This window comes from Drosophila willistoni (assembly GCF_018902025.1).
Source record: "Drosophila willistoni isolate 14030-0811.24 chromosome 2L unlocalized genomic scaffold, UCI_dwil_1.1 Seg168, whole genome shotgun sequence".
NCBI lineage: Eukaryota > Metazoa > Arthropoda > Insecta > Diptera > Drosophilidae > Drosophila > Drosophila willistoni.
Window position 1 is genome coordinate 1090394 of NW_025814047.1, and position 23369 is coordinate 1113762.

Consider the following 23369-nt stretch of genomic DNA (forward strand, 5'->3'; position numbering starts at 1 on the left):
CAATCGACGCAATAAACCGTGTGGTTCACTTGGCAGCTGAGGCAATCGACGGCTCTAGATGGAAAGGCGGCAGTAAAGAATACTGTATCGTGGTGACGCTCGATGTGAAGAACGCGTTTAACTCAGCAAGGTGGGATCGCATACTGGACGCGCTGGCAACATTCAATATCCCAAGCTACCTGATGAACTGCGTGCGGAGCTACTTTCGCGACAGGAGAATCCGATACCAAACGGAGGATGGCCTGGAAGAAAGAGGGGTATCGGCTGGTGTTCCACAAGGATCCGTCCTGGGCCCCTTGTTATGGAACACCATGTACGACGGAGTCCTGCGCCTTGAGTTCGAGCAGCACACACACATTGTCGGGTTTGCTGACGATGTCGCTCTGGTGGTTTCGGCGAAGGACCTTCACGTCGCCGAAGAGCGTTGTAGCGTGGCGATAGCCAAAGTTGGCCACTGGCTATCGGCCGCAGGGCTTAAATTGGCAGCGCAAAAGACCGAGGCGGTGCTCATTAGCAGCCGGAAGCGCGTCGAAACCGCAAAAATCAGAGTAGGTGACTCCCTCGTGGTATCCAAGCGTGCCATTAAATACCTAGGTGTCATGCTTGACACTAGATTGTCCTTCAAGGAGCACTTAGAATACTGCAGTAGCAAGGCAGCTGCGTCGGCCCGGTCCCTAGCCCGTATACTGCTGAATACGCGTGGCCCGAAGCAAGGACGGCGCCTGCTACTATCGAGCGTAGTAAAATCCACTGCCCTGTACGCAGTTCCTTCGTGGATTAAAGGTGTGGAGGTTAGGAGCTACAGGAGGAGCCTCGAGTCGACTCATCGTCTAAGTGCTATTAGGGTGTGTAGCGCTTTTCGCACCATATCCGATGACGCAGCTCTGGTGATCGCTGGAATGATGCCCATCGATGAATGTGCGGCAATTGCGTCGGCCACGTTTGTAGCATCAAGGCAATCTAGTGGCAGCAACATAACCCAACCAAGAGGACAGGCGCAACTCATGGCATGGCAGCACTCCATGCGCAGATGGCAAGAGAGGTGGGACTCCTCGCCCAAGGGACGGTGGACCCATGCACTAATCCCGGACATCACACAATGGGTGTCGAGGAAGCACGGTGAGGTTGACTACTACCTTACTCAGCTCATGAGCGGCCACGGGTGCTTCAGGAGTTACCTGAAGAGGTTCCACCACGATGTCTCCGACGAGTGCACATGGTGCGGCGCTGGCATCATAGAAGATGCGAGTCATGTGCTGCAACACTGCCCAAGATTTGACGAGGAAAGACACCGGTTGGAGAGGGTCATGGGCGAGCCGGTGACGCAGTGTAACCTCGCCGGGATGATGGTCGCAAACTCTAACGTGTGGCAGGCGGCCGCCGCCTTCGCCGCACACGTGATGAAGAAACTTAGGCAGTTGGAGAGGGAAAGGTCGGCGAATTAAAGAAGCACACGGTCTGCGAAGCAATACCGACAAGTCGTCCCGCAGTAACCGTAATCCTTTTTTCATTATGCCCGACTTCGTATGTTTGTTCCCTTGTTATGTTATTTGTAATTATGTTAGCAATGTTTTAAATGAAATAAAAAAAAAAAAAAAAAAAAAAAAAAAAAAAAAAACACACTTTAGAATCTGTATACCTACAACACATATACACCCGTCTGTGTGTGTGTGTGTAGGTAAGGGTGTGCGAGGGCCATCCTAAGAGATTCCACAACTGAGAGCACTAAAATGTCGTTTTGTTTTTGTCAGTCATTTTGTTGTTTTTCTTCGTTTACGTAAACTTTGACATTTAATTATGTAGTTAATTAAACAATTGCTTCAACTCAGTGGTTACATTTTGAATAGTAACGTATTAAATCTGATTACTTTGTCAGCATTTCGAAGTTGTCTAGCCGATATGTGGAAATCTACGAAGTTTTTGGGTTTGACTAAACTCTTGAGTTATTGACTGAGTTATCTCTCTAAATTTAAGTACATTTCGACGATTTAAAGTAAAAATGATGATAAATGAAATGATGAAATGATGAATGAATGTTAAATTTAATTCATAGCATCATCAGCTGTTTCTTTAAACTCTCCCAACGACTCCAACTTATATTTTGTTATTACTATCCACACACCACCTTCTATATCTCCCTCGCAGAGGACAGAGGGCGGATCAATCCCGGGAATCCCAATTTTAACCAGTTTTCGGTATTCCTTTTGTCACTCGATTAAATATTCCTTAGTTTGGATTATTTATTATTTAGGTTTTTTTGATGAAAAGAAGATAAGAAACATAATTTCATTGTATTTGCTTGCAGTCTTCAGTTGCGTAGCTCATAACTTTTCGGAGTAAAAAATAAGTCCTGGCGTTTATAAATCAATTTTTTAACACTATTTCGACCAATATTTAATTTTAACCCAATATTATAAAAGCAGAAAATGGATTTTGTGTTGGCATAAATAAATCCAATAGAAATTAAAAAAAAAATTTCGAGTAATTAAATAAGAATTTCCATCTTTTGGCTTGATAGAGTTAAAGCTATACCAAAGGATATATAAGGGCTAATCTACAGAAATTTTATTCGATGATGATGTTAACATATGTATGTCGAGTTGAATATTTTACACAACAAAAATTTTAAAAACACTTAATACCCTTTAAAAATTAAAAAAAAAAAAATAAATACTTTATTTGAAAACTAAGAGAGTGCAAAACTGTAACATTTGGCTTTTTCTTCAATTTTGCTTACCATTTCTAGTCTTGGTGACCAAATGACTTCCAACTTTTGGACAAGAGAGCTAAATAGTTACAAAATCAAATGGTAGAAGAATCATCATTGTAGGTTAACTCCGAAAAGAGTTATGAGCTACGCAACTGAAGACTGCAAGCTGGTGTTACAGTTTTGGAATGGCAGATGGGCAGACACACTAACTTTTCAAACTCACCTCGTCGTGCTCTTTCTTTCTTTTCTTTCGACATAACAGTTTTGCCCATTTGCCAAGGATATAGGAACTTGAAAGGGTAATTTAGGTTATACTTACAAAATTCACTCCTTGGTTAGGACATATATGTATACTGTAAGATAAATTGAATAGAACGCATTTTATCTAGATAAGAAAAAGATGTCGCAATTGTTTTTTTTATTTATACATCATTACAGTAAATTGCAGAAAATTAGATTATGTTTACATTTGAAGTACAGTAAACGTTCTTTTAGGCAGACAGTCAGTGTTGAGACAAAACAGAAAACGGAAACTGTCCACTCAAGATTGGATCCGTCCAGAAGTTATGTTTGAAAATTACTTGTTTTGTTGCTGAATTATCAACATTTTGATCGGATAAGCATCTGGACAGATTTGAGAGAAATCGGCCACCAGCTCATACTTGAAACATCTTCAACTGGTCTATTGAAATATTTTCCGTTGAGGGTGCTACTAAAAGTAAACAAAATATTTGACAATTGTTCATTCTTGTGTAATTAAATTGGTTACTTACGCCTTGGTGCAAGATTTATGCCACCAGGCTCCATGCCATTGAGCACAATTACCATCTTTCCATTGATCATTATCTCGATCAAAACTGGTAAATGCTTGCTTTAAATTGAACTCCATAGCATTATAAGCTGTTCCTCTAAACTCTCCCACCGACTCCAACTTATATTTTGTAGTTTCGTTGCCAATTTTAAAATTATCATAACTAGCAAATAGGAAAGTTCCATCGTGATATCCCAATCGCACATAAAGTTCATAGGTTTGGGGATTGGTAATACGATGCAAATTCTCCAGACCAATAAAAAATTCTCCCTTCTTATCTCCAAACCCATTACGATACTCAGTCCAAGTTCTATTAAAATCTACGCTGCCATCAAATCGTTTATGAATGACTATCCACCCACCACATTCTATATCTTCCCGGCAGAGAGCAGAAATTGGATCAAGTCCGGCAATTTCAATTGTATGAATTCCCGAAGAGAGGCCTTTACAACCAGTTTTTGGTATTCTCTTTTGACACTCGACTAAATCTTCCGCAGTTTGGTTCAGTTGTCTTTCAAGTAAATGATTCGAATCAGTCAACTGAGTTTCAGATTCTTCTAACGTTTTCTTTAATGATGAGATTTTAGAATTTAATTCTCCAATTTTGTTGCTGGAATTCTTTTCCTTAGTCTGATATTCTTCAAATTCCTTGTTTTTCGACTCCAGGTCTTTAATTGCTTTGTCTAAATCTGATTTTTGGGTAGCTAATTTCTCTTTTAGATTCTCTATTTCTCTATTTCTAGCCCCATCTATTTCCGTGTTCTTGTCTCTTAAGATTTGTTCAATTTTATTTCTTAAATATTTTTGTTCAGCTAAGCTTTCTTCCTTATCTTTTTGTGCTTGACGTTGAACATTTTCTAAATTCTCTTTCAATTGTTCAACTTGTCTCTTAAAATTGTCCATCTCAGTTTGAGATTTGGCTTTCTCTTCCACCTCTTTCTGCCTGTTAACTGAGTTTATGATAAAATCGTTAATATTAGCTATCTGTATATTCTGTTGATCAATTTTACTTTGCAAATTCTCAACTGCTTTGCTTAGCTGACTATTTTCCTTCTCTGAATGATTCTCCTCCAGTGTTTTGATTTTTTCCTTCAACTCAATAATGTAAGCTAGACCGAGTTTCATAGACCTGTAACAATATGAGGCACACAAATCTTTCTCGTCACTGGAGAATCCACACTCCTATGTAAACAGATTTGTCAATTAAATTGAACTTCACTTTGTACTATTCACTTGGCCACTTACCCCGTGATCGCCCTTTGGGAGAGGAGATTCTGAGATTACATGTTGGACACCAAGAACAAGGATGAGGCCAACAAGTGGGAGGACACTTTTTCTTCTCATTTTAAAGAGTAATCCAGAATATATGAAAATTTCTTGATGTTTAATTTACTTTACACTTGCGACTGAGATAATGTCTCTGAGAGCAATGATTTAATTTTGAAATATTCATTGAATTATATATTTTTCGGATGGTCTTGTCGTTTGTTGCGATAAGAATTTATTCTTTTCTTAGTGCAAAAACTATTTCAATTCAAATATGTGTTTGTATTCGACATTGACCAAAACGATAAGGTTGTGTACGAAAATGTTAAAATATTTAATTCTTATCTCTTATTATTTATATATATATGGGCATTTCCGAAATCACTCACACGATTTTCGGGAGCAGAATAAAATTTAATATGTGAAAGCAAAAATCAAATCTTTGCGCAAATTCACCACTAATAATTTGTATACCCTTGCAAAAAGGGTATATTAATTTTGGTCAGAAGTGTGCAACGCATAGAAGGAAGCATCTCCGACTATATAAAGTATATACATTCTAATAACTTCATTATATTCTAAGCTATTGTCGTGAATCTTTATATTAAAGAGTTTATTATACTTATAAACGTCTCTGCCAAATTTGATCAACATCGTGGGACTATATCATATAGCTCCCATAGGAACGATCGGTCAAAAACAGTGACTTTTGTGAAAAACTTTGTTACTTTTGACGTGATTACGTTGGCCTCGGCCCTCTCGTTAAATCTTTCGTTGAATAATTGAAATAAACTTTTCGTCATTTTCAGCTTTGGTTTTCTGTCAATACCAAGTCCCAATTGAAATCCAAATACTAAAACAGAAAAGTCTACAAATCCTTAGTGTCCTCAATGCCAGTAAGAATTTTATTCATATAGAGGGAAAGAATTCATAACAATGACTCATTAGGTCGTACATTGTTTGATCTATAAGCCAATTGTATTCCCTGTTATCTTGTTTGTTCATGTTTAAATGCGCGCTAAAAGTTATTTAATACTTAAAGAGGCCATTGACTGGAATGAATGGGTTAATGACTGTTTTTTGAGCTTATGAATGCATTATTGGGCCGAGATTTTAAACCCGTTAACACAAATAACAATTCATTATGATTTTGTTTTGCTTACAAAGCGGTTTTTAGTTCTGAAGTCTAAAAGAAAAAATCAAAGTCCTTCAATATTAATTTACAAAGCACATTAAATCTTCAAAATGTTTCATAAACTTTTTAGCCAACTCTCGTTTCTTTGTTTCTCAATTAAGTAAACTTTTCGATTAACCCTCGTCAATATGTCCATATGTAGTTAAGGGTGTGCTTATGTATCTCTATCTTTTCACTCCTTTTCGGTTGTCAACTTTTTAATTAATCAATCATTGTGCAACCACTAACAACAGAAAAAGGAGGCTCAGCATTAATCATTTCTTTTTTCAAAGTTTTGTTAATTTAAATTTCAAACATTGTGAGTAAATGTTAAGGAGTCGGACGAAATCAAATCATTTAATCATTATATATTTGTTTTTTTTAAAGGATTCTTGAAAAATATAATTAAGACAGAGAAAGAGAACTCTGCACACTTGGAATCACATGAATTGTATAGAGACAAAAGCGAGTTGCTTCTCTGAGGCCACTCAACACGTTTTCTGGATGAATTTTCAGTTCGTTTTTGGCTATATTCCCCTCTGTCTCTCTTGTGCTCTCTCTCTCTCTGTGTGTGTGTGTGTGCTTAAGCATGCGGCTGCACTTGCAACACGAACAACAACAACAACAACAAGAAATAGCTTTTCTTTGCTGTATTTTCCTGCGCTTTTGGCCTCTTAGTAGTAGTATTAGTGGCAATCGTAGGTACACACAGAAAATATTCATGCAACAGCATACACTTGAGCATACTTTTCGTTCATACTTGACTTTTTGCTTTGGCGCGCTCCAAAAATCTCTCCCTACTCCGCCCCCTCGGCAGGAGGTAGCCAAAAACAACAACAAAAACTGAGATTACCCACTCATGGTTTGTTTTTTTAATTGGGCGTTTTTGATGTTTTCATTAAATGCAAAAAGCCAAATCGAAAAGGGTTGTGAGACGTAATGGAGTTGCCCCCTTCCCTCCATGAGCATCGTGGCGTGTGTCCACTCTCAAGTGGTCGCATTATATATTTATGGAATATGCTCCTCTTCTTCTTGTTTTCTTTTATTTTTCGGTCATGTTTACATTGCCAGCAGCTGAAGCAATCAACGAGTTTTTGTTTTGTGTTTGTCTGTCTTTGTGTGTTTTTTATTTTTGCCCAAAAGTCCATATATTTTAACGGTAAAAGATTGCCAGGAGTTAATAATAGATTATTGGTAAGTTTTATCGTTTCAGAAGTTTAAAAACACTTGTATCGACTAGCCGATAGTCCACTTTATGGACTTTTATTAGTTAGTATTTAAACAAGTTTATCACAAACTTAATACTCAAGAAAAAAGGGATATCAGGTAATAGATTATGGATATTAAGTCAGTAGATCTAAGGGTAATTGCTAACTAGCAGCAGTATTTTACTGCATTCTCGTATCTTGCTGGTAATATGGTCAATAAATTGTTTAAAACGAATTTGGGCTTTATAAATTGCGCAATTGTTATCAAGGAGTCCGTGTTGGTCGTCTGTCCAAAGGATGTTGACGGACAAATCATTGGCTAAGGAATTTGGATGAGCTTCCAGGCGGTATTAGTTCAGCTATCGTGGGTAGGCCCAGGTCGTGGTGGAGAATTGAATTTCGCACATAGCAAATATCGAACTAGAAACTAGAACTAATTCGAAGAGAAAAAATGTTAGTACATACTATACAATACATTAATAAGGTATATTCACAAACCTGCACATAATGTTACATACTCGTCAAAAGTTCTAGGAGTTTATTCCATAAGAATCTTAATCATCTAACATACTGTACGTAAGAATCGTGTACCCAAATGTTCCCTGCATTCCTTCCTGACGAACGAGTGCCGAAATGAATTTTCTACAAAAGTGTTATAAAATTGGCTTAGACCATATAATCTTGTATACAAAGAAATTGTGTTAATTTCTTATATAGATTATTTGCAATTATCCTAAATGGACAATAAGCAAATACTTGGAAGGGTAAACATGCCAAAAAGATGAAAGTCGTACAGCTTTTTTGGCCCATTGGGGACGAATCAGCAGTTTATTTTTGTCCTAAATGGCAAGTAAAGATTATAAATAAATAATAAATAAATATTCATTTATTCTTCCTACATGATTACTCTGATAGTGATAACTATATGCAGAGTATTTAAGGGTTATTTTCATGGTGATATGTCGGAGTGCGTAGTGCGAAAGTAGTTTAATAGATCAGTATCTATTATTGGACCAATTTTTTCCACCCAGCTCCATATACACATGTTTGTGTATATATGGATAAAGAAGTAAATAAAGTAATGTAATTTAGGACTTATAGGAAACTATTGAAAGAATTTTGAAATACAGCGTATTACAGGGTCACCAGATCTTTTTAAAAAGTCCCATAGCTCAACGTTTTTAATATAAACTATTAAAATGTTGAAAAATGTAAAGAAAATTCGAAAAATTAAAATCCTACAGAGTCGCAGTATCTGATTTAATAAAGATCTAATACTAATATTTTATATCTATTTGATAGCTGAATTCACAACTTTGTTGCTTGCCATCAAATAAATAAAGAAAAACAAAAATATTTATTAGAATCCAACTTTAACAAGTTCTGAGAAGTTCTAGCCAGTTTAGGCAAGTAAGTAATCGTAACTTTTTCACCTCCCCTCCTTCTATGGCAAGTGAACCTGCTAATGAAGTAGTTAAAGTTTATCAGAATAATAATGGGAACTTACCTTACCAGATATAGATACATAAGTGTGATATTTATTAGTCTTAAGTGGGCAGTTCAATAACAAATCATTAGCATATGAAGTGGTAATATTCCATACGATGTATAATTATAATAATTTGTATATTTTCAATTTAACAACTTGAGATGATTTTTGGCGGATTGAGCGCGAGAGAGGCAGAGTGAAAAGGGTCATTCGGAAATCACAATGAATTATCTGCATATTATCTATAAACCTATCTATGTTGGGGGAGGCAACGGGGTGGAGAAAAACTATTAGGAAAGATGATGATGGCCTGCATGTGTCACACATTGCACAGAGAACACAGAGAGAATACAGCATTTGTGTGTGTGCATGAGTGCGTGTGTGTGTGTGTGTGTGTGTCGGCAGTGCAACGACCTGTGACAAAAAGGCAGCGGCAGAGACAACAACAATAACAACGTGTGACGCATCCGCAGGGATGTTGTTACGTGCCCAACAGAATGAGAGAGAGCGAGAGCCAAGCCAAACATCCATCGAGAGCGGCGACAGCGTGACCGAGAGCGAGCCATGAGACTGAATGAGACGACTTTCCGCTTTTTGGTGTGTAGTACAGCTGTTAACAGACTCCCACGCTGCTGTCTCTGTTGTTGCTCTCAGAATGCGTCGTGGTCGTTGTTGTCGTCGTCGTCGTCGTCGTCGACGTTGACGTCGTCGACGTTGACGTCGTTTTGGACGTTGATTCGGACGCCTTTTTGTGCGGCTTCTTCTTCTGCTTCTTCTGTCCTCGAAGTCGTATGTGCATTATGCGAGTGAGGTAGTAAAGATTGAGAGAGCAAGAGGAAGAGAGTGAGAAAGGGAGGGAGGGAGGGAGAGTGAGGTAGCGAGGTAGATCGGTGAGATGAGAGAGGGTCGGTCGGGTCGGTCTGGGGGCTTTGAGTCTTTGCTTGCTTCATTTGCGGCCGCTTTGCGTTTGCGTTTAATTTTTCAGCCTTCGAGCGTTTGTTTGTTTGTTGCTGTTACTCTTGCTGCTGGTTGCATCTACTAAAAAATATTTTCCATGAAATTGCTTTTGTTGTGTACATACACACACACACAGCACAACACAAACAGGTTGGCCCTGGAACGGGCCAGAGTGATAGCAAAAGAGACCACAAAAACGATGGACAGATAGAGATAGATAGACAAGCGAGCGAGCGAGAGAGAAAGACCGCGTTGGATGAACTGTATTCTCAGTCGAATACTGATGAACTGCACTTCATTAATTAGCTTTATTAAATGCTTTGCTAAACATGCGTAAATTACTGGGTCAAACATGGCCCATCCCTCCATCCCTCACCCCTCCAGCCCTTCCTCTACTCCACCACCCACCATAGATATATCTATCTATCTATACATCCATGTATCTTGTTGTATCTGTATCTGGTACAGACCCCAAATGTCATTCATTCGTCTCATTTGCTCAATTTGTAGCATGCATTAATTAATGCTAATCAAGTTTTGGGTCTATAAAAAAAACAGAAAGAACAACAAATGGTCAAATGATTAGTAGAGTTGAAAATGGAATTTAATAGTTGGCGCGAGGCATATCAAATGGAACTTTTTTTGTTTTTTAGGAGATTCTTGTTAACACTTGAATAACTAAGCTGATAATTTGAGATAAATTAAAACAAAAATGCGTTTCGGAGAGGGGATTAATGATGGTATTAGTAAAGTTATGTATTATATACACATAATAAATGGTTATTTTTGATTTTAAATGATATTTAGTTGTTTTTGTATATTAGAACTTAATAGATGGATCGTGAGCTGATTTAGGATGAACAGTTACGTATCCCTTGGACTTAAATTATTACTATCAGTATAGGAAATAGTTGTATACTATCATCCTAACTATCAACCTAGCAAGCACTAGCAACTAACGAAAACTACATTTATATACTAGCCTGGGATTCGAATACCCATCTTCGTTGACTTTGGCTTTAACTTCATTTGTGTGTTAAAATATTTAATTTTTAATACATGCTAAAAATTTCCTCAAGTCCTTGCTAACTGTTTTTCTCAAATTTAGACAAGTCAAACTTAATACAAATAAATCTAATATAATATATTCTTGACCAATTTTGGCAGTTTACAAAATAATTCTATCAAGTTTCATCATAATCGAATGGCTTTAACTGTTTTGCCAAATAAAAGTTATAACAAATAAGATTCTGATTATTTTTAAAATAAAATTAGTCTCAAATTTTATTTCAAAAATAATCAGAAACTATGTAGATAGTCTCAAATTTTATTTTAAAATAATTAGAATCTTAAAAACAATTAAACTTAGTCAAAGTCTTTTCACATACATACATATGTATAATCAAAATTATAAGGTGTCCAACTGAAAATCAAATTTTAGGATTACAAATATATTTTTTATTGCTTTGATTAACCTAATTTTATGAATTTCATTTGTCATTGGGCTTTCGAGTTACTAGTAAATGACAATTTTGTGTCAATTATTTATTTCATTATTCAGTAATTCATTCATTAGTTTGACTATCTAAATGAGAATTTTGATTTATTAGTATAATGTATTAAAATCAAGAGTCCAAGGTGTATATATGTATATATGCATTTTTTTCCTACATAACCCAACGCTGTTTGAATAAATCTGCATCTATGGTAAAGTCTGATGGCTTAGCTGATTTTTACATAGAAAATATTAAACATATATTTGTTTAAATAGTAAAATTATTTTAAAATTGTTTACAATGTAGTAATAATGCTAGAGAACAAACTAGAGGGAAAAAAAACTTGAATTTAAATTCTATATTTGTAGGTATACTTACAGTTATGTTCAAAAATATAGTAGCGCATCACCTTGCAACATTTATATTAATTTTTCGACATGTTAAACATTAAAAATTAAATTTTTATTTCATATTTTTCGAAGAATAGGATATAAAGATGAGAATAGTAATTAGATTTCCGTTGTTTTACTTTGGTTTTTATAATTTTTTAATGACTCATGCGAAATACACCAAAAAGTGCCTGTTCATAATTATAGTAGTGGTTACAAAGAAGGCAAAAAAAAAAAAACAGTTTAATTTAATTCAAAAGTTATTTCTTGAGTTCTTACTTAATACTAATACTTTGTTGTATAGCCTTTTTTTTAAATACCGTCATCGCATCGGCGGATCATCGACTTGATAAGGTCCTGACAACGCTTTAAGAGGATTTGCGACCATACTTCCTAAGCTATTTGCCAAAGCTCAGCTTTTGTTGATGGATTTGATGTTGCCACAACCCGCCTAACATCTCCCCATAAGTCCTTGATCGGATTAAGATCTGGGTGACTGAAGTGGCCTTAGCATAACATCGATATTTTGGATGCAAACCAATCTTTCTGGTATGTTTCGGATCGTTATCCTGTTGAAATGTCCATTTTATTTTCCAACTGGCACATGGTAGCATTGTATTTCGTAATATATCTACATAAACATACATATCTATCCATAATTCCGTTTATCACATGGGTAGGGCTAACGGAGTTGTAAGAAAAGCATGCAAAATATTATTATGCATATGCCACGATGCCTAACTATTGTTTTTGGTGTATCTAGGATTATGTTAGGTGTTTGGTGAACGTCGTACATTCTTCCTAGAGCCTTTCTCGTCAAATAGAACTATCTTGCAAACCGAAAATGTATGTATCTACAATTAAATAAGTAGTTCAATAATTTATTGAGCATTAAAAGAGTATTAAAACTAATACAGATCGATGCACAGATCATCATTTAAAAAAACAAAAACATTTCTTACAATAAATTCTTATGATAGAATGTTTTTAAAAACTAGTTGCTTCAATTTCTACAGAATACTTACCATATTAACTAGCGGTAAACCAGAAATCCCCCATTTCTTTCTGACTTTACCTCACCCAATATGAGTAATGCACAATATATACATATACAGTGAAACCTCGATATAACGAATCTGAGGGGGATCGCAAAATTATTCGATATATGTATTGATTCGCTATAGGTACTGAAATGTAAAACCTTAGTCCTTTCAAGGGACTTAACAAAAAATTCGTTATATTGGGTTTTTCGTTATAACGAAGTTCGTTATATCGAGGTTTCACTGTATTTGTTATCTTTTAGAATTGAGCGGTTTTGAGGTCACTCTTATGTATATGAGTAAAATGTATCTATACATCGCTTGAAGGCTATATGGAAATGCATATATGTATGTATTGTATTGTATATATGTATATGTACTTTAATTCTTATCAACACTTGTGCGCGTTCCAATTCTCTATAGTGCAGATTTTATTTTGAATCTGAATAAATCAACATTTGTTTGGATTGATCTTGTGTTTTGTGTGAAATTAACTTCATACACACACGTGTTTCTAATAAAATGAAAAAGAAAAAGAGAAACCTTCCTTCCGCATTAATAAAATCTAAATTTCTGTTTTGTTTTGTCTTAAAACACCCTTTCAAAACAAACAAACAATATTATTACCAAGTGGGATTCTACTTAAATATTTTTAATTATTTGTATTTGCATTTGTAGTTTTCTGTTTTAAACAATTGAAAGACAGACACACTAGCAAGACAGTTGGCTGGCGACAGTTTCTCGTAGTCGGCATCACGTGTAGCTCATAAATATTTAAGCGAAACGAGGCAAAAGTTAAGCGTGGGGGAATAGGGCAATAAAAGGGGGGGAGAGACTCACCAACCGGACCGGACTGGGTTTTATAGTTTTTCTCGTTCGCGTTCTCTATGTGTGAGTATGAGTGTGTATTTGTATGTGTGTGTATTAATTTAGCAAAGAGCATTGCAAAATGACTAAGCAATTTTAGACTTCATTACCGTCTTTCAGTCGTCTTTTTGCAATATTTTTCAAAAGGGATAGGGTTTTAAAAGGGGCCACAAATATCCTCAAAGGATATCAAAGAGAAGCAACCAAAAACGATTCTAAAGAGAGGGAAACAACAGAGAGAGAGAGAGAGAGAGAGACAGTTGTTTCCCATTTAAAGGGCCTTGTGCCATTCCTCGCACCTGCTCTGGCTATATTTACATACAACACACACACAAGCACACACACAACCATCTTAGTGTATGCAAAAGGAAGTCTAAGGACTCGAAATGTCTATAAATATACAGCACATTGTGGAAATAGGATTTGGTTTTAGGCAGCAAACTGGCTTTAAATGTTAAAAAATGAATTTCTACAAAATGAATGTTAAGTAATATTGAAAACGATTGATAAATGTTACTTAATCTTAGATTCCAACCACTGTGGCCATCAAAGTATCGATAAAGGGATACTTCCTTCCTTCTCCTTGGCCATTAAAGCAGTCAAGCGCAACTTGCAAAGACACGGAAGAAGGAGAGCTCTCTCTCTCTCTCTCTCTCTTTCTGGAGTGTCGGAGAGAAAGAGGGGCAGGAAGATGATCTGCCACTTCTTGGGCTTCCACCCAACAGAAGTTTTTTACTTTTTAAACTCCAATACCGATTCAGACAGCGTCTCGGTTTTGCCCCGGCGTTGCACAGCTGCGTCGTTTAACGCATGTTGTACAACATTTTAACGGCCAACCACTCAGCGATGCGGTGTTTTGTTTGTGTGTCTGTATGTGTGTCTACTCGAAAGGCGCACAGAGAGACCTACAGATATAGATACATATATATGTATGTAGTGCATGCCACCACTCTGTGGCACTGTGACGACCATGCCTGCCTGCCTGTTTGCCAGCCTATTACCGGGGGTGACTTTTTCCTCAAAACAAAACAAAAAAAAAAATAAATAAAAAAGGATAATGAATAAACGGACGCTTGCCTGGCATCGTTTTGCAGTTATTTCTCCATAGTTGTTAATTTCAATTAATTTTCTATAGGTATATACACATATATCCCTTGAATTGACATTTGACAATGAGCCATTTCTATTCAACTCCATGTACTACATAGATCTGAGGGATAGTGCCACTTTGTCTACAGAGACTTGACTGATCATTAAATGTCAAAGACTGTCGATGAATTTTGGGTAATGAATCATTTTGGATACCTCTGAAATACAAAAAAAGATCAACAAAAAAGACTCTAACTCAAACTCTTTCTCAAAGGGCGTTAAAAACCGATAAGCGCATTGTGTTAGCTTATCCCGAAAACCCAAATTGACCATTAAAGAAAATACTGTTAATAACTTCTATAAATATGAAGAAAACGAATCGATGATTGGCTTAAATATAATTTGCGCTTGAAAATACTTTAATCTGACTTGAAGCAGAGGCAGAGCAGAGGGGTCTCTTTCTACGGGGGAGGAAAATATAGAAAATTTCCTACCCCAAGAGTAATTTTTAAACTCTTAACCCTTAAATGCATTATATTGCCATTTGGCCAAAGAGTTCTTTTAACCACTTTAAGATTCTTTTGCGATAAATGAATCGTCTTGCCATTCGTGAATATAACTACAGTAGAATCCGGTTATAACGACGCTCAAGAGACCTACGATTTTCGTCGTTATATCCGGAAGACGTAATAACCGGAGGCACTTTCATATAAGTTTGTATTGGGACCAACCAATCACTCATCCAACTTTAGTCGCTATAACCGGATGGACGTTATAATCGGATTCTACTGTACTTCTAATTGTTGGCAACTGAGTCATAGATTCGCTTTATGAAATGTCAGCATCAAAAGCATCTTCTTGTGAAAAATTCAAAAGTATAAAGTTGTCTAGCTTCTAATATATTTCGAATGAAAACGAATATGGAAGTGTTTTGAGGGTCAGAATCAGATAACCCGCAGGGCAGTTGATAGCAATCGAAACGAAAGCTCAAGCTCAAAGCTATTGCCATGAATTTGACATTGCTAAAAATATAATATAAAAATAAAACGTAGTTGATTAAGTCAAGATATGGTTTCAACTAAACAAAAAACAAATTTTATTAAACGGGATTATTTATTTATTCCCGCCCCTTGCTAATAGTGCTGGGCGCCTGCCTGTATGAGACCAATGGGAGCACAGCTTTACAGAGAAGGAAGAGGAAAACGAAAAGAAAAAAAAAATGAACCGGGACAACAGAAAACCAACGACGAGTGATCAGGGTCAGAGAGAGAGAGAGAGAGAGGGCGCGAGGCCAAGAGAGGGAGAGGAGTAAGAGTCAGAGTTGTGGCCACTTTTTGTCTACTTTTTGCACTAGTTTGTTGTTGTTTTTGTCGTTGTTGTTGTCGAACCGGTTTCGTTACTTGTTGTTGCTGTCGCGTGTTTGCTGTTGTGTTTCTTGTTTAGTTGCGAATTTTCCTTTTCAGCAATTTATCCCCACAGATATAATTTGCCACTCTTGGGCCCAGGCTCTGTGGCACTTGCTGTGCGCCGCATTGCTGGTGGCACAAAACAACAACAGTGGCGCCCTCTGCAATGTTGCAGCATCACAAGAAGTTGCACGGACAGCAAATGTTGCTGTTGCTGCTGCTGCATGTTGCTGTTGCAGCTGTTGGTGTCTGCCACATGTGAAGACATTCGAAGACGTTTAAAAGTAGCCCCCAGACGACATCTGTTTTTTTTTTTCGTTGTTCGTTTTGTTTTTTTCTTTTTCGCAAACGTCACTGCACAGGGAGCTTGGGGAGTCAAAGTCTTGTTGCTTGTTGCTGTTGCTCATGTTGCAGCTGGGCAACAGTTGGAGTCGTCGTTGAACGATTTACGTTTCTGCCTTTTTTTTTTTTTTTTTTTACTTGTGGGCTTTCCTTCTGTTTTTTTTGCGGTTTGTTTCAGCCGTGTGAACAAGAAGAAATCAACTTAAAAGCTTTCCTAGGTGATTGGAAAAACAATACAGGATGTAGGCCTAATGGAAGCAACAAATATTTTAAAATTAGATTTCATGAGCTCTAATAGACATAAACTACTCTAATAAACATTTGATATTAGACTGGAAAAGTATTTATGAACAAATTTTTAAGTTTTTGTATGCCATATAAATTAAAAATGATCTGTAGACAACAAGGATTATTTCTTATCGACAAGACATTTGAAATAGAATTGTTTAGTTATTGGAAAAAGCGAATTATTTTCCACCTTATTGAATACTTTAGGGGTCAAAGTACCCCCCAAGATCCGCCCATGTAACAAATTAATCATTTTGTAAACGCAACAGAAAACTATATGCAAGTCCTTTTAAAAGATTTCCTTGCTAATAATCTAAATCATTTGTCAGTTACTTAAAAAGCTCTTAAAACGTAAGCCAAATTGCTTGCCATTCTCTGTTATCTTAATGTTATCCTTCTTTCGTTTTTTTTTTGGCAATTGAGCAGGAAAAGCATAAACTGCTCTTAGAGAAAAACAATTAAATTGTCCTTGTATTGAAATGATTTTCAGTTGCTATTCCTTTCATGTCTTTGGCAAGGGTAAATTGTGACTACTTCTCCACCAGGCGCATGTGCGAGAAACAGGCGAGAAGACAATTAAGCTAATTGCTCTTCCTCTGCCTTGGGATGCTGCAGCATCCCAAAAGAAGAAGACGGCATCGACCGAGGTTTTTCTCTCAGCAGTGCCAACCTTTTCCCATCCCCTTCCATCCCTCCTGTTGATGCTTCTTGTGGTTGTTTGCGGTGTGTGTGGCAAAGTATCTCTTCAGTATGCTGGCCACCTTTGGCCATGGTGGATGTGTTTGTCCACTCTCTCCACTTGCCATCACATCATCGGCATCATTGTCCTAGACTTGGCCAATTTTTTTCATTGTACGTACTCCTTTCAACGTGGTGGGCTCTCCAAAAAGCGGATCTTTCTCGCAATTTGGATTAGGCGCACAGACCTCAGAGATGACCGACGCAATTTTTTGGTTGCAGAGCTTTTCCAGTACAATCTAGTATATGCTTTGGCTTTTCCGCTTTTCCATTGCTTTTCATTTGCGCCATGTTGGTGCACAATATGTTTGTTTTTGCTTCTCCTCCCCCTCCCCCACTCCCACACTCACTCGCACTTACACTATTTCTCTTTCTTTCTCTCCCCTTCTTTGTGTCTCTTTCTCTCTCATTTCGGTTTTTCCCCCAATGTGTGTGTGTTAAGTTTGCTTGTTGCCTGTTATATTCCGATAAAATTGACTTTTTGTCGGTTGTCGTTTGTCGCCGTCGCCGTTGCCGTCGACGTTGTTTGTCGCTTTCGTCACTCAGCTCTCCTAGCTGTTTTGGCTGTAAAAGTCTATGACGGGGCACCATTTTGTTTGGCGTCTTTTTCTAATGGGCCAACAGCATTGCAGCGCATCGATTTCGGGCTAGTAGCTCTCTGCGGATGCGGATTTTTGCTGCGAATAGAGTGCGGATTGGATTCGAAATGGGGATTGAAGCTTTAGCCTTGGGAGCAGCGTTTCTTTTGCTTTGTTTTATTTTTGTTTTCTTGTCTTCTTCGGTTTTGTTTTTATTGCCTCGCATAAAACTTGGTTATTTTACATACAGTTGTGAATTGTGGTCTAGCATAAAAATGCAAAATATGCTTTTTTTTTGTCATTGTTTCTGTTGGAAATTTACTAAACGAGTAGGTGGTGGTTGGTGCTGGGGGATGATCTAATTGAGAATCTGTGTGAACTACAAAACAGGAAATGGCATAGTAGAGTGCTAAAAGTATATATAGAATTTCAATTAAAAATTCTTATATAACAATTCAAAGCATACAACAATTTTTTTTTTAATGTTCTACTTGGATTATCTATTCAACTCATATTGTCTATACTCTAACCCCCAAAACAATCTCCTCTCTAGCAAAGTTTGTCGTAAAATTATACAGTAATGAAATTATAAGCAGAGTTTGTGTAGTCGAAGTTCATCGAAGTTTTAATACTCTAACAAATTAATCGCCTTAAGACAACATTTTCATAGACATTGTTTGTTTTAGTTCATTTTGTTAGTTTCTTGCATTTAAAGTAAACGAGTACGTTTTTACTTTAAGTTTAAATTTAATAGTTTCTTTATAAAGAATAAAGAAAGATTCTTCCATTATGTGGACATATACTACATATGTATATCCTAAAATGTATCTTAAAAGTCACAAATAATGATTTGACGAATGTTTATATAAGAAAGATCCTCAAAGCTTAACGAAAATTTTCACATGCTTAGGTAAACCTGGTTGTCTGTAGAGTTAGCCAACGAACGAATGATAACATCGTGTGAAAAACATTATTACCCTTTGAATTATCCATATTTTGTAAATAAAATAGATCCAGAAGATTAATAAAATTTAACAAGATACTTAAAATTGTAATTATTTTTGATGTCGTTCCATCTCGCTTGCACCTGCTTGATCAAATGAGACCTGACACTTTTTTTCTAAATGCTATCGATTCAAACTCATGTCAAAAGTAAAAATATTGAAATAATTTTTAAATTTAACAATGGTTTTGTTTATAAAATGTAGATAAAAAACAATTATCACAATTTTTCATCAATCTAAAAACTAATATATCTTTCTCTAAAGAGTAGGTACATATAATAATAAGATGCAATGCCATGAAAACAAAATCAATTTCTACCAATGAATTTGTTGTTGCTCATAGCATAAACCAAACTCACACACTTATACATACATAAACTCATATATATACATATACACCCAGAGAGCGTGAGAGAGAGAGAAAGACCAGACAGATACAGTGAGTGAACATATTTGAATTTGTTTGCTTGCTCTCTCTCTCTCTCTCTCTTTCTCTGTATTTCTCTCTCTCCATAGCTTTGAGCGGTGCGATATAGTGATTTAACATTAACATTAACTGTTGTACGTCTGCGGCTTCGGATCTGTTCGCTTTACTTTCTGTTCGCCTGTTCGTTTTTGCGATAGACGCCTGAAAAAGTCGCCGCTACTGCTGTTTGTCTTGCTTTTGGGGCTGTTTTCATTGGGGCTTTTTTGGGGCTGCGGAATCGCGCGACGAACCGGGACAAGCGGTTTGTCGACGTCTTCGTCGCCGGCGACGACTTTATATTTTTTTTTGTGATTTGCGCCGATTTTGCAATGTTTTGGGCCGCCGGCGGTGAATGTTAAGTTTCTACAGAGTCGCTCGAGAGATTGATGACAACAGACCATGTATGTATGTTCTCTCTCTGTCATGTGAGAGTAATTTTGTAGGTCCTCTCTCGCTCCGTACATCTTTCTCTATCTCTCTCTCTCTTGCCCTCTCTGGTATATTCTTAAGTGAAAGATAAGATCATTAGGATAAAGGGATTTTTGGGATTTAAAATTTTTAAATAATTATAAAAAATATAAAAATTGAATTTTTGTAGAAATTTCTAAGTTATAAATGAACAGAAATCTTTAAAAATTTGGGTAAAACCATACTAAAGTTTGCCAACGAATGGAACCACTGTTGAATCTTAAACATTTGTTGCCTGCGCCTGCGGCCTTTCTCATAGTCTTCTCTTGATTTCTGTCTCTTTGCCTCTAAGTCTTCTCTCTCTCTCACTCGCTCTGTTTGTATGTCTCTCTGGTCTGTCTGCAACCATTATCTCATAATGAAGATGCTGAGATACAGATTTAGTTGATAATGACGTTTACAATGTTGTTGCTGATTATGATGATGATGATAATGAGACAAATGTCGATTGCAAAAATCTCATTCGGCCTCATTTTCATTTCTGCAGTATTCAACGACAAAGGCAAAGAAAATGTTATTGCTGTAGGAAGGATTTTATATTGCATGAACTTTTATGACTGCTATCGATTTCCTTGGCCCCCTTAAGCGTGTCTTTTCCTAAGCAAAATGTTGTTAAAAACCCCTGTCAATTCAATTCAGTTTAGTTCTGTTTGGGTTTGTCTTTTGTTTTTGCTTTTAATTAAAATGCTAAGCCGTTAAATTGTGCTATCGATGGATGACTGGATGAGTTTTTGGGGCTTGGGCTTTTGTTTGTCGTACTGTACTTACACTCTACGCTTTATGTACTAAATTTAGTCATAAAACAGCCAGCTATACATTGAGCGACGACGCTGTTTTTACTAGTATACTTTGACGACAGCGCGAAATTTGATTAGCATTTGTTCTACTGATGAGTGAGTTGAGCTAAGGGAATGAGGTAGAGAGCTGGTTGCAACAGCGGCGGTGGCGGTGGCGGTGCCACTTGACGTCACACACACACACACATGTGAACGAGAACGCCTACACGAGAGTTTTTATTAGAAATTCTTATCAGGCTAATGACGTACAGATATTCCGAGAATTTGCCTGCGTTGGATGGATTGGCGAATTGGTTTGGTTTTACGTAGATTAGTTATCTAGGCATATATTATACACATATACGTTAATCGTCTGTTTAATATCTAGAATCCCTCAAATTCATAAAAGTTATGTTCTAATGACTTTCGTCCAAAAGCGTTTTAGGAGCCCTTAACGAGTAAATACAAATAAATACAAATATATGTATAATTAAATCATATATTAGGTACTTTGTCTCTAATATGACAAAATTCAGAGCAGAAATTCAAAATATACTCGTTCAACAGTTTCAAAACGGTAACATACAACCCGATTTAAGGTCTTTTGTAGGTGGAATAATTTTTGCTGTTACGATTCAAGGAAAGTTCAAAATAATGACTTCGAAATTGAGAAAATTTAAAGAAAATGTTTCTATAGAACTTCAAAATTTTACTAATGTTCTTGTAAGATCAATATCAATAAAAATCAATAATAAAAACTTTCAAATCGACCAAATTTAAAAAAAATGTTTTTATAAAATATCAAAATTTAGCAAATGTTCTTTTAAGATAGTCAAATTTTACAGTTAATATTGATAGTTTCAATATTTTATCTAAAATGGTTTATTTATTACATCATAAAATGAACATTTAGCTAAGACGACTTCAATTTTCGTCAAAATTTTTATATAAAAAAATATAAAATCAATTAATAGATTATTTTACTCTTTAAATCATATAATAAATCTTTACTCTTTGACAATTTTTGTATTAAGTTTTCTATAAATGTTGAAATATCTAAAGATATCAATTCAAAGGCATAAACGTAAAAACCCATTTCCCTTTTTCAAAAGATTAGATTTTAACACTTTAAATTAGTTAATGGTTTTTTTCTTCTTTATTGCCTTTGTGGTGACTCTAATAAAAACACTTAGCCTGTACTTAACATGCTAAAACACATTTTAACGCATAGTAAATTTTTGAATATCATTTTAAATGTTCATCAGAAGCTAAGCCAAATCTAAGGTAATCAGCACTAACTCTAGATAGAAATTTAGCATTTTCCTTGATTAAAATTTTCTCACTTAGTTTTGATTTTTGCGGTGTTTTATACAAACGTATGTGAGTACTAAATGGGTTAAAACCGCATGGCTTAGTTTTCTAATTAAAGTCGTAATAGCAACAAGAATAACAACATTAGGAAAGAACAGCAAACAAATAGAGGAATGAGCTTCGCTCGCTTTGCCTCCAATTTGACCTTTTTTTTCGTATGTGTGTGTGTGAGTGTAAGTTTTCCCCCGAAAATATTCTGCGCTCCCCGTAAACACCCACCACCGAGAGCGCTAGCACGAGCACGAGCACCACAGCACCAGCACCAGCAGCACTGCTTCCACCTGTGGGGTGGACTTATGGCAAGAGAAATGTAAACAATGATGCTCTCTTTTACTCGTATATTCTCCATTTCGTTTATGCTCACTCGTCACTTGCGCTCAGTTGCTCGCTCGCCTGCTCGCTCATTCATTCGTTCGTTGTACATAAGTGAGTGTGTGCGCTCTCTTTCGCCCACGCGTTAGTTAGCTTCTTGGACGAATCGACTAACTTAAATTGCTGGTCGCCTGTTACAGGGTTCGGCCAAACCGCCGTTCGTTTGTATGCAAGTTGCTCGTTCGATCGAACGCGAGTAAAGTCGCGCGACTTCATGACGCTTCTACAACTAGCAGCAGCAACTGCTACGGCGGCGGCAACATCAGCTCAATTTTTCTTCATGCAAACCAGTTTTTGTTGATGTTTACAGCTCAATTTGTGGTGGCTAAGAGAGACCCTGTCTGTCGGCCTGAATGCCAGCCCTGCCTGCCCTGTCCCTTTTGTCCCACCACGTGCCACCTTGCATAGGCTGCGGCAGTTGTTGCAAAAGGTTTGGCTTTTGCTCATTTGGGCGCCTCTGCAACATAGCAAACGGTTTTTGTGTTGTTTTTTTTTTTGTCGTACAGAAACGACAACAACGACGACGACGACGACGACGACGACCGTTGACTTCTAGCTCCACTGCCACAGCTCCACTCCATCATCATTCATTCATTCAGCAACCAGCCGCAAAGCAGGCCAGTTCAGAGTTGGTAAATTTTTGCCATTTTCGTCGATTTGCCAGCGATTAAAATGGTTTCTGTTAAACAGTTTTTTATTGTTATTGTTGTTGTTGTTGCTGATATTCTTTGAATTATGTCGGATGCGTTTTTGTTTATTTGTTTATCGGTATTGTTTTTTTTTTAAATTTTAAATACAAAAACCAAATTGAAAGTATATATATATATATATATAAACCAGATCTAATGTTCAATTTCCGTTTAAAAATATTTCTCAATTTATTAGCTATCAGTTACAACAATTGGGAGCAATCTCGTAACAAACTAAATGTATCGTTTTAAAGTTAATTTTTTTTTTGTTTACTACCGCTGGCTCTATTTTGTTTTTATATGTCAGTGTGTGTGTGTGTGTGTGTGTGTGTGTTTGGTTGTGTGTGTGTGTGTGCTGTCTGGCACGTAGCACCT

The 23369-nt window shown here is 36.6% G+C and overlaps 2 protein-coding genes across 2 annotated transcripts in view; one reads left to right on the forward strand and one right to left on the reverse strand.

Annotated features, from left to right (window-relative positions):
* LOC6643228 (neurogenic protein mastermind) overlaps nucleotides 1-23369 on the forward strand; it is a 106781-nt gene that overhangs the window by 16376 nt on the left and 67036 nt on the right. The gene's annotated exons all lie outside the window — the stretch shown is intronic.
* Nucleotides 3476-4881, reverse strand: LOC124459834. The gene is made up of 3 exons (XM_047009575.1): nucleotides 4767-4881; nucleotides 4455-4703; nucleotides 3476-3556 (listed from the first exon to the last, which is right to left on the reverse strand). The coding sequence occupies exons 1-3, from the start codon at nucleotides 4863-4865 to the stop codon at nucleotides 3476-3478; spliced, it is 429 nt and encodes a 142-aa protein (XP_046865531.1). The 5' UTR covers nucleotides 4866-4881.